This window comes from Chiloscyllium punctatum, chromosome 5 (assembly GCF_047496795.1).
Source record: "Chiloscyllium punctatum isolate Juve2018m chromosome 5, sChiPun1.3, whole genome shotgun sequence".
Lineage (NCBI taxonomy): Eukaryota > Metazoa > Chordata > Chondrichthyes > Orectolobiformes > Hemiscylliidae > Chiloscyllium > Chiloscyllium punctatum.
In genome coordinates this window covers 122,794,674-122,807,701 of record NC_092743.1, presented here as the reverse complement: position 1 = coordinate 122,807,701, position 13,028 = coordinate 122,794,674, and the positions used below count along the sequence as shown (strand labels likewise).

Below are 13,028 nucleotides of genomic sequence, written 5' to 3'. Positions count from 1 at the left end.
TCTAAAGAGCTTAGGATTCATCTCATCTGTGCACAAAGATTTATCTACTTTCCAAGTTGGTAAACTCCCAAACAACTTATTTAAATGTTTGTCCCATTCAGTATTTCACAGTCCAGTTCACAAATGACACATTGCCATTGCAATGTCCTCTGACTTTGTGAAAATGTGTGTAAGGTATCATGTAGAACCATGTCCAGACTTTTCATCACATACCATAGGTTACCTTCTTGGTCTTGAATCAAACCTATTCTTTTCTTAATTATGCTCTTGCTTCTTCTGCATCCAGAAAATATCTTTGAGTGTTCCTTCAATATACTTGACAGTACCTTTTCATGTTCTTTCTTTTTCAAATTTCCTTTAAATTTCACCTCTTCTCTTTCTAGAATCCTTATAGTTTCACGCAGTAGCAAGTTCCCCTTTTATCTCCAAAATGGTTTGAGAGAAAATAAATGCTTTCCATTGAGTTTAAAAGAGGAGCATTTTAACTTGGTCTAGCAGAACGATAACTTTTTATCATTCAAAGATGTAAGCAATTATTTGGCCCAGTGAACTGCTAAGAATGGGAATTTTGCTTTTCTTGACTAGAAAAGTGGCATACAAGCGAGCTGTTAATAGGAATAGGACCTGTGTTAGTGCCTAATCACCATTGTTAACCATATACTAATTTTTTTACAAGAGCATTTCATGCTTCGCAGGTTACTGCAAACCAACAGCCTTTAAAACTCAATGGTTACAACATCCTTTATCATTGTGGGTGCTTACAGGAATGTGCATTATCTTCTCCGCCATAGCATTTGGAAAGGTTTAAAAATAAAACTCTCAACTATAAATCATTTTCAGACGAACAGTCTTAGTATAGTGCCTTTGTGAATTTCAGGACATCACAGTGCGTATTACAGATAAATAAGTATTTTCTGTTTTAATGTGAGGAACACAGCAGTGAAGTTGCACACAGCAAGGTCACACACAAAACAATGTGTGAAAATGACCAGTTTTTTTTTTCTTTTAATGCAGATCATTAAGGGACAGTTACTGTCCCAGGACAATGAGAAGAACATGCAGGTTCTTCTTTTAACAGCCTTAGACCTTTCACATATAGAGTCAAAAAGTGTGGTGCTGGAAAAGCACAGCCGGTCAGGTAGCTTTTGCCCAAAATGTCAACTGTCCTGCTCCTCGGATGCTGCCTGACTGGCTGTGCTTTTCCAGCACCACACTGTTTGAATCTGATTCCCCAGCATCTATAGTCCTCACTCTCTCCTTTTATATCTGCCCAATTTAGTAGATGGGGCTTCAATTTCGACCTCATTCAAAAACCAAAGATGTTAAAGAAAAGGGTAAGTTGTAATGAAAGCCAAGGAATTAGTACCGGCAACATTTGATTGAGAATCATTACCGAGATATTCATCATTCCAGTCAAAAGGTGAGGTCCTGGAAAAGCACAGCAGCTCAGGCAGCACCTGAGGAGTAGGAGAATCGAGGTTTTTGACATAAGCCCTTCCTGATGAAGGGAACATCGATGCCTGAAACATCAATTCTCCTGCTCGTTGGATGCTGCCTGATCAGCTGTGCTTTTCCAGTGCCACACTTTTCAACTCGAATCTCCAGCATCAGCAGGCTTCAATTTCTCCTCGTACCTTTTCCAGTGTCTAATATTTCAAAGCGGGTCTTGAGTAGTTGTTTTCTATTGAATATGATATCAAGCAACATCACACAAACACTGAGCATTCATTCGCTAAGATCAGCGAACAAATGTTCAACTAACATTCCAGCAGGCTTTTTATCAGGGGATTAGCAGTGAGGAAATCAGATCGAATTCCAATTGACTGTGACCGTGTATGTTAAAATCTAGACTGTCATTCTCAGTGTTTGCATCGTAAGTGCAACACTGTCGAGTTGTGTCTCCCTTAATGAGCTGCATTTAAAGAGACAAAAACTGATTATTTTCACATTTTTTTTGTGGTACAACTTGACAGTGTTGCACTCTCATGATCCAAAAACTGAGGCCTCACCTATCGTCTCAGGTGGAGATAACATGGTCCCATTTCTAAGAGGAGCCTGGGGAATTTTCCCTGTTGAGCCAATCAGTCTTAGTCCTTTTATGCGATTCCTTGGGATCAACAATTTTTGTTTTGACTCCAGCTTGATGGGTTCTGAAATGTCTCCAAAATCCAATGTGTGATGTGCAGACTCTACAACCCGAAGGGCAGATGGTGCTTGTAGGATCAGGTAGGTAATTTATTCTCTCTGATGCCTTGATTTAATCTCCACAAATTATCTCAATATGTTCCTAAATGAACATTTTCCCTTTTTGTCAGCCATTCATAAGTTACTGGGACTGCTTGATAACGCCCCTAAAGAATTTCCATTTTTCCTTCTAGGAATTTATGTGATTGTTATGTTATTAACTCAGGATAAATAAAACTGTCATCTGACCTGTTCTGCAGTCGAGGCAAAAGTGAGGACTGCAGATGCTGGAGATTCGAGTCAAGAGTGTGGTGCTGGAAAAGCACAGCAAGTAAGGCAGAATTGGAGGAGAAGGTAAATCGACGTTTCGGGCAAAAGGCCATGAAGGGCTTTTGCCGGAACATCGATTCTCCTGCTCCTCGGATGCTGCCTGACGGGCTGTGCTTTTCCAGCAGCACACTCTGTTCTGAAGTCTGCCTGACCACAGGCTAGTTGGTTGCCATGATCACAGATCAGATGATCTAAACACTCTGGACATTTTTAACCTAATACCAAGCTTCTTTTAAAATGACTGCTATAAAGATAAGGCAACTATAGGTGTTAAAACGTTTGTGTGGGACCTAAGGGATATAACATCTGAAGATGTCAAAATTAAACTCCCAGATTGGACAGTGATCTCTTGAGATGACAAAAATATTGAGGGGGGTTTCACAAAATCTTTTTACCTCTGTCTTAACAATACTCAAAAATTCTGCTTTCAGTGCCTTCTCAGTACAACAGCTGCAAAGAGAAAAGAAAAGCCTTGTTTCTGCTTTAAATAAATTTTTAAACAGTGATCCCTGTTTTGAGATAATTCAATATTTCTTGCCCCTTTGAGATGCCTTAGGTCCTGATGTTTCAATCAAGTCACCCTGTACTCTTCGAAATTCCAGCAAATACAAGTGTAGCTCGTGCAATTTTTCTTCTTAAGACAACTCCAACACCGCCCATCTCACCCCCACTCCTGGTGTTAGGCTCGTAAACCACCTTTGAACAGCCTCAAATGCATTGATAAACTGCCTTAAATAAGGTGATTAATATGCAGTATCCCAGATGCAATCTCACCTGCACCCCATATAATTGAAATACAATCTCCCTACTTTCGTATTCAATTATCTTCACAATAACCAATAACATCCTATTAATTTTCTTAATTACTTGCTGTACTTGTGATGTATGAACTTGGACACTCAAATCTCTGTGTATCTCCGAGCTGTGCAATTTCTTATCATTTAGATAATTGCTTTTTTTTCTATTCTTTCTGCCAAATTAGACATTTTCATATTTTCCCACAACTTAGTCCATTTGCCAGATTTTTGTCAACTCACTTAACTCATCGCTAGTTTGTCTTAGTTTCCTTATTTTTGTGACATCAGCAACTTTGACAACCCTAATTTCCATTCCTTCATCCAAGTGAGTTGTGTAAGTTCTAAAACATGGAGGCTCTTGCACAGATCCTTGCAGCAGACCACTTGTTACTTTTTGTAAACTTGAAAACGAAACATTTATGCCCGCTTTCTGCTTTTTGTTAGTAGTCAATCTTCGAATCATGCCAATATGCTGCCCGCAACACCATGAGTTTCAATTTTCTGGAATTCCCTTTGATTTAATGTTTATGCAACATTATACTTGAATGAACAAGTTGTAGTCTGGTCTGTATTTTTCAGTGGGTATCAACCAGGTTCATGTATCATCTCCACATCCTTTATGAGTTTCAGTGTTGGATCTCGACATGTTATAGTGATGTGGCATAACCTTTGGAGTAGCAGATCCACACTTAAATATGCATACATGGCTGCACAAAGTCCACATGTGATATACTTCTTAATAACAGAGAGCACTGATGGTCACTTTTTGTTATTCCTACAGCAAATTCTGGGCCTCTGTTTCCCAAAGTGTCACATATTTTATATTTTAATGGGTAAAATTTCCCAATCTGCTTTGGTGTGTCCTACTGTTTATGAGATATAAATAATAAATTTGTCAAATAAAGAAATATGTGAGAAACATTGAGACAAATTCAGTCAAGTTTTTTTAGAAGGATGTAACTAGAAGGATAGATCAAGAGAAAGCAGTAGGTGTAATATGGAAAGTTAATATACAAGAGAAGGGTACATGAATTGGACGGTACATGAGACCTGAATATGGAAAATTGGAGAGTTTTAAATAGTTAATGAACAGAAAGCAGTGAACGGTAATAAGTAGATCACTTTTCTAATGAGCTGGGTGAGATGAGTGAGCTTCTGAAGGATCAGTGTGGAGGCTTTAATTATTTACAATCCACAGCAATGACATAGATACATTACTCACTTTCTATTTGTTAAAGTTTGCTGATGAAGAAGAGCAAGATGGGTGTGAGCTATGAGGAGGACACAATGACGCTACAAAATAACATGGAACAGGTTGAGTGAATGGACAACTCGGTGGCAGGTGGAGTATAATGAAAAGAAGTGTATGGTTATTAACTTTGTTCATCAGAATAGTGAAGCAAGATATTTTTTAAAGACATGAAATCTAAATGTAACAGGGTTGCACGTGCGTGTGGAACACAAAATCAGCGTGTGTGTACAAGTAAGCAAGTTAGAAGACAAATGCATATTGTCCCTGATTAAAATGTACGAGGGTTCAAGGATAAGGGATAATTTACAAATATATGGAGCTTTGCTGAGACTACATCTAGAGTGTTCTGATCTCCATATATTTAAGGAAAAAGATACTTGCATTGAAGGCAGTTCAGCAAAGATACAGTGAATTGGTTTCTTGAATGAGAGGGTAACAGACCTATAATGGAAGGCAGAGAAAATTGGGCAAATACTCTCTGGAGTTTATAAGGATGAGAGATGATTTCATTGAAATAAAAAAAATTCTGAAAAGGCTTAACAGGGTAAACACTGAGGTAGTGTTTCCACACAACAGAAATCTGAAACACCAGGTTATAATCTCATGATAGTAGTTGAGGATTGAGATGAGGAGAAGTTCCCTCATGCAAAACTTTTGAATCTTTGAAATTTTTTTTCCCTGTAGACTTGTGATGTTCTAATGCTGAATCTGTTATTTTGCTCAATATATTTAAAGTGTCTCAGATTCGAAAGGTGTGGGAGCAGGAAGAAGGTGGAGTTGAGGTAGAAGGTGACTATGATTACACTGAATAAGGAAGCAGTCTTATGCAGCTATATGGTCTATTCCTAAAGGGGGACATTGTTGTTTGTGATTCACAATCATATTATCTGAAACATCATGTACAGAAGAACTTTGATATTCCAGCATTCGATTATTCGAATATCAGATTATCCGGCAATTTCACAAGGTCCCGATGCTTGGCTAAACTATGTTATCTGGCATTCAATTATCCAAAACTTGTTTAACTGAATGAAATACTCCCCACCTGTGTCCTTCACATAATCGAGGTCCCTCTGTATATTGTTACAATAATGTATTGTTGTTAACATCTGATAGAGTCATAGAGTCATAGAGATGTACAGCATGGAAATAGGCCCTTCGGTCCAACCTGTCCATGCCGACGAGATATCCAACCCAATCTAGTCCCACTTGCCAGCACCCAGCCCATATCCCTCCAAAACCTTCCTATTCATACACACATCTAAATGCCTTTTAAATGTTGCAAGTGTACCAATCTCCACAACCTTCTCTGGCAGTTCATTCCATACCTGTACCTCCCTCTGCGTGAAAAAGTTGCCTCCTCTCACCCTAAATCTATGCCTCTAATTCTGGAGTCCCCGACCCTAGGTAAAAGACTTTGCTTATTTATCCTATTCATGCCCCTCATAATTTTGTAAACCTCTGTAAGGTCACCCCTCAGCCTCCGACACTCCAGGGAAAACAGCCCCAGCCTGTTCAGCCTATCCCCATAGCTCAAATCCTCCAACCCTGGCAACATCCTTGTAAATCTTTCCTGAACCCTTTCAAGTTTCACAACATCTTTCCAATTGGAAGGAGACCAGAATTGTACACAATATTCCAACAGTGGCCTAACCAATGCCCTGTACAGCTGCAACATGACATCCCAACTCTGGAGTCAGAGTATTGAGTACTCTGAAAGATAGAGCAGGTAAGAAAGAAGGAAGTATGGCAGTAAGGATCAACTTCTGTGTAATAACTCCCAGGTGATTACTTCTGTTTCTTTCTGTTGTACGCCTGTTCATGTTTAACTCCAGATCTGTCCTTTATATTGAATACTGTCCCTGATAATTCCCCTTCCATCAAGCCAGTCAATACTTGTAGCCTTGTTTTAAAGACTCAGAAATTTGTTATTTTCAAGTTTAGCATGAGCTCCAGCTACACTCCTGTATAGTCATTTATAAAGACTTTCAGCCTCTGGCTGTTGACACTTCCAGGATCATGGCTGTTTCAAGTGACAATCAACACTGAAATGATTAGAGACCAAACAAGACAATGGCTTTATTCTATAAAGTAAACATACAGGGACACAGCCTAAGAGAGTCTGTTAAAAGTGCAAATTGTGTTATGCATCATTACAGATATTACAGATTTCTTGCTGCTCAAGCATGCTATTTATTACATGGCCGTAACACAAGATAGCTCTCCATCTGCTCACTCATCATGTATCTCTTTCATTCTCCCTTGGCCCTTGAAGCAGACTGTTCTGTATCTCAGAATGGTTAGATATTTTTGCTGTCAAATCCATCCAGATTTGCATTATATTGAGAGGCAAACCCTATACGGGATCCCTATGGGGCTGCATCCCTTCTCTGTTGGTGTTGCATAAAAATGCAACGCAGCAATGTGAAAATCTAGCCTTATTGCTTGACACTCAATCATAATTTATTTGACAGTATTCACCATATGTTTTGGGAGAACGGGAGAGCATGGACTCACAATGTGATGCAGGTCACCCCCCACATAGTACACATCATGAAATGGCTTGCCAGTTTATGTAGTCTATTATCAGGCACTCTTTCATCCGGGACCTCCAATAAATGAAATACCGCACACATTGTGTTTATAACAATCATGCATGTTGTGTTAGGAACCAACATTCCCTCTGTGCTGTGTGAGACTATGTTGTTATGTCAGACATGGCATTAACTTCTGGTTCTGGAAATCACTGCCATGCACAGAGCCTCAGAGGTCCATGCAGCCGGTAAGAAAATTAAACAAAACATTGTTGGTGAGCATTGAATGACAAATGATTTTGAGAAATAATCTGTCACAGGGATGTGATCTTTCCTGTGCCCTGTGAAAAGGTCTGTTGCTAGTTTCATCCCAGTGGTGATTGGACATTATGGGGATATTGACATTCCTCTGCTTATAGAGTTGATGTATTTGGCAAGTCCCACATGCCTTCATGAGTAGTTAAATGTCCCGATCTATCTCAAAACAAAGGCAGACTTTGCAGCTGCTATTACGAAAGAACCTGTTTCCTATGTATCAACTATCAGAAAGTAGTATTCTCATCTGCTGGGTTTATGCATAGCACTGGTGTTGTGTTCAAGCTCAAAAAAGCACTGCAACCTTTTTATTTGTTTTCTGAATTAAGGCAGCCTTCGAAATTTATGTTATCATGAAATAAATTGCATTCTAATTTTTAAAAAATTAGCTGCTTTCTTGATCATTGATACCCTGTCTATATATCTATACAATGATTTGATACTGATACTGCTTAAAAGTATAAAACTTCTTTTGTGTTCAAATTCTCTGTTGTCCAAAGAGATTGTCCAGTTGTACTTCAGTTAGTTTACCAAGTATCTATCATCTTATTTAAGTCATTTTTAGATGGTCACTGCCACTACCATGGTGTGACTTTGCTCCATTTGTGTGTTTTACCTGTTGCAGAAATGCTGACATTATTTCCCATGACAAAGAAGCTGTGTATGGGATAATAGTGAGCTGTTACTTTATAACAGAGGAGCAAGCTGCCTGTATAGTGTTATACTTTAAGTAATCTGAAGTAAGATGAAGCATGGGAACGTTATATGCCAATGTCACATGTTATGAATCAGTGATGACATCATGAGCATATCTATTAAAGATATACTGACCATGAGACACAACACAACACCCTCCTTATAAAAATTCCAACACCACTGACTAGCTTTTTCCCCTCAAGTATTGGGTCCCTTTGCAACTTCAAGGAAAAAAGGATATTGTCTTAAAATTTTAGAAAACAGCTGACATAGTATAGAAGAGTCGCAGTATTTAATACAAATTGAAAAGTTTACTTATTTTGAGATCACATTTCATAGGTTTTTTTAAAAAAGCTCATTGTTCAATAAATAAGGAAAAGACAATTCAAATACATACTATGCCATCACATCTGTTTACATTTTAGGTTGCACCACAATCAGATGAACGAATTGTTCGGATCATGAATTGAAAACATTGTGACTGAATCTGACTGAGAAATTGCTGCATAAATGTACACATATCACCACATTTGGTGACTTAGAAAACTTCTTAGTAGTTGTCCCTGCGTTATTTTTAAGTTTAAGGTCATGCATTTCTGAAATATTTGCACGTTATGTTTCTGAGATAATATTCTCTGCTATTTTATTAATCTTGAGAAAAACAATGCTATGATATGCCATTATATGGGACTACTCATGAAAGTTAAAGACCCACTCTGATGGAAACATTAGTGGAATATTGTAACATATTAAAGGAGTCAGAACAATTGCATGAAATAGCAATTGTAAGTTAATTTTCCTACCTTTACATACTGGCCTATGGTCGCTCCATGCTGCAAACACTTCAGCAATGGTCTGGCATGTAATACTTTTGGATCCTTGCAGAACAAAGTCTTCATCACAAGTAAATTGCACTGCTGCTCCAAGACTAAGAAAGAAATGGTGAGTAAAATATTAACTTTTGTACATGCAAACAATCTAATTAAAATAAACAACCAGTAACACTTTCAAAACTGAAGTCTATACCTCAAAAATAAATTGCACAGATAGTGCGTATTTCAGCATTAATTATTGTAGTTTTGTTGAAAATTGAGGCCAGTAGCAGAATTATCAGAGTGGACTTGGTGAACCAAGCTGGATTGGTAATATGGGAAGGGATTTGTCAGCACAGTTACTGAAATGTTACAGCAACAAAAGAAAATCATACATGTTTGCTGTACAAATGGTTCATGTATTTGATTTATAGACTGGGATTTTCAGAAGCGACACATGTCAGGACAAAGAGCACCAGCACATCCCGCCCACACCAATATGACCAGCACAAACACATCCTACAACTCAATCAATTTCACCACCAATGTCCTTCTCACCATACTGGCTAGTCCCAAACACTGCCAATTTCTAACTGTAGACATCAATAGGTGCCCCATTTACAAGCTAATTTTTATTTGAGATGCTGTAGAATATAATTGAATGGGGTAAAATAGGAGAGACGATGACATGAATAAATGTGCATACTTTTTCAAAATGTCAAATAAAATTGACTATCTGATTACAATTGATAAACATAAGTAAAAGAATTAATTACCTAAAATCAGAACCAATTCTTTCTCCATGCTCTGGTTCACCAGGATCTGGACATGAGTTAGATGGTTGCTTAATTCCTCCCTCATTCACTGCAAAAGAATGTAAACAGAATAACAAATTATTTAAACAAAAAATAAAAATAAATCTGATTTTTCAACTGCAATTCTTATAATCGTATTTTTTTCTCATACTTTAAGCTGGGAAATCTTTGTTCCTGAAAATGGGGTACAAATATTCATACTGTTATATTACTGAAAAACAGCTGGTGATGTTTACTCAGTCTTACACTTATTAAGAGTGAAGCATTACCTCTTTTCTCAACCACACGATAGTTTCAGTAAATATACCTGTAATTGAGTTTAAGTATAATCCCAATTCAGATAATCCATCTAAGTATGACAAAATATAATTGATGTGTAACTTTCAACCATCAGTAGTAAATTGTGCATTCCATAAAGTTACCATTGAATCAGAAGTGAAGCTGAAGCACTTAAAACATTGTTTTCTTTGTAACAAGTTAAATAATTATTCTTCAGTGAAGTGTTCTATCTTTATTAACATTTCCAAAGATGTTTCCTTTTTTTCACAGCAGATAAAGATTCACAACTACCAATTCAGAAATCAGAAACTTCCATTTATATCATATGTTAATAGGGTTTCAAGATATTCTCAGCACTCAGTAATGGTCAATTTGTTTTTTGAAATGTAGTCACAACTGCTATGTAGACTAACACAGAATGCTATTTGCTGAATTTGGTGTGTTGCAAATTGAAAAGAGGTTTGAAACAAAAACAGAAATTGCAGGAAAAGCTCAGCAGGTCCGGCAGCATTTACGAAGAGAAATCAGAGTTAACATTCCAGGCCCAGTGACCCTTCCTCAGTTAACTCTGATTTCTTGTCACAGATGCTGCCAGACCTGCTGAGCTTTTCCAGAAATTTCTGTTTTTGTTTCTGATTTACAGCATTCCCAGTTATTTTGATTTTTGTTGTTAGCAAAGAGGTTAAATTGTTTTTGAATGATATTGATTGGGGAATGAATATTGCTCACAACAACAGGAAAACTGAACTGGAAAGAAAGGAAAAGTTTATCTCTGTCATGTGAAATGAAAGGCAGCAATGCACTCCTTCTAATACTCAAATGATGTGTCACCTTGAATTCTGTGTTCAAGTTGTATTTGTACCCATTAATTTTCAACTCAGAGACAAAAATAAACTAAATTGTTATGACAATTTATAATGATTCATGGTGAAATGTGCTGTAGAAAGTTCTGCTGTGTCAAAGGAAGTTTCGCTTGCGGATAATGCATATCAATAACATGATGTGAACAGTTTCATTATCAGTCGGCAACATACACATGCAAATTTTAATATGTGCAACTGATAGATGAGGCTTTTCTCTAACAGCATGACAATAGAATATTATCTCTTGAAAATAGAATAACGTAGATTATCTCCAGCTGTACATTCGTATAAAGGTGCAAAATGTGATTGTGTCTTTTCGAAGGTTAACTAGGTGGAAGGAAAGCTAATCTCAAAAGAAAATGCTAAATGAATTATCATTTTTAATTGGTTTTATAACTCTGAAGAATAGTGCTTCAAACGTCAACGAGATTTCTACACAGTTTGAATTTTGTCTCATTCTTGCCACTTCCTGTTGCATTCCTATGTCATCTGAGTTAACTTTGGCTATGGTGCATATTTAGATTGGTACTCTTATTCTTTGCATAATTTGTTCCATTTACTCTTCGTTGACAGATTACACTTAGATTAGACTGGATTACTTACAGTGTGGAAACAAGCCCTTCGGCCCAACAAGTCCACACCGACCCTCCGAAGCACAACCCACCCAAAACCATTCCTCTACATTTACTCCCTCACCTAACACTACGGGCAATTTAGCATGGCCAATTCACCTAACCTGCACATTTTTTTTGGACTGTGGGAGGAAACCGGAGCACCCGGAGGAAACCCACACAGACACAGGGAGAATGTGCAAACTCCACACAGTCAGTTGCCTGAGGCGGGAATTGAACCCAGGTCTCTGGCACTGTGAGGCAGCAATGCTAACGACTGTGCCACCATGCCGCCCTTATGTGCCACCCTTACATCAGAACTCAATACAATACTTACGCTCTTAATGGCTCAGGTTGTCAACGGCAAAGATTGCAGCTAGTTAGTCAGGTTTCATGGCATTCATCAGATAAGAACATAAAAAATATCAGCAGGAGTAGGTGAGTTGGACTCTTGAGCCTCTTCCAATATCAAATAAAATCATGGCTAATTTGATTGCAGCCTCAACTCCCCTTTGCTACCTGCCACTACTAATCCTTGTCTAACTCATGCTGGAATATGTTTAACGCAGCTCATTTACCCTCTGACGTAGATAAATTACAAAGAGAAAAATTTCCTCCTAATCTCCATCTTAGATGGGAGGCAAATTTATTTGATTTAATTTGAAATGTGTTCTTAGTTCTAGCATACACTAAAAAGGGAAACATCCTTTCAGCATCTACTCTGTTAACATCCCTCAAAATCTCATTTGATTTCATATGTTCACTTCCCATTCTTCTAAACTCCTATTAGTTTCAGTTGAGAGGGAGGTGCTGGAAATGTACAGCAGGTCAGGTAGCATCCAAGGAGCTGGAGAATCGATGTTTCGGGCATAAGCCCTTCATCAAGAATAGCATTCCTGATAAAAGGCTTATGTCTGAAACGTCGATTCTGCTGCTCCTTGGATGCTGCCTGACCTGCTGTGTGTTTCCAGCACCATTTGCTTGACTCTGATCTCCAGCATCTGCAGTCCTCGCTTTTTCCTCCCATTAGCATAAGTCCAACCAGGTCAATCTTTCCCCATTAGACACATACTAAGAATTAGCCAAGTGAAATTTCTTGGAACTGCCTCTGATGCAAATATCTCTATCCTGTAGGAAAACAAGGAGACCAAACCTGCCTACAGTACTTTTGGTGCAATCTCAAAAATTCCCTGCACAGTTGTAGTAAGAATCTCAACTTTTATACTCGAGCCTTCTTGCACTAAAGCAAACATCCCAGTTGCCTTCCTGACATTTGCTTTACCTAGTTTATATGTAAGAATGAAACCAATACCCCTCTGTACTTTAGCATTCTGCAGTGTGTCCACTGAAATACTATTCTTTCCTTAGATTATCCTCACTGACATGAACAGCATTGCATTCTTCTACATCATACTCATGCCTGTCTAATTCCCACTCACTGACTTCACTTACCTATATTCCTTTGCAGTCTACTTGGGCCACACTTTCGTGTCCTGTCATTGGGTTGGGCTGATGGAGTTCGCACCATGTAAGGTGGGAT

The 13,028-nt window shown here is 38.1% G+C and overlaps 1 protein-coding gene across 1 annotated transcript in view; it reads right to left on the bottom strand.

Moving 5' to 3' along the window:
• Positions 1-13,028, bottom strand: part of csmd3b (CUB and Sushi multiple domains 3b) — a 1,933,688-nt gene that overhangs the window by 680,530 nt on the left and 1,240,130 nt on the right. Inside the window, exons 8-9 of the mRNA XM_072571243.1 lie at positions 9,697-9,784; positions 8,912-9,036 (exon numbers count right to left, since the gene is read on the bottom strand). Of these exons, the coding sequence (XP_072427344.1) occupies positions 8,912-9,036; positions 9,697-9,784 (213 nt within the window). The remainder of the gene's footprint in view (positions 1-8,911; positions 9,037-9,696; positions 9,785-13,028) is intronic.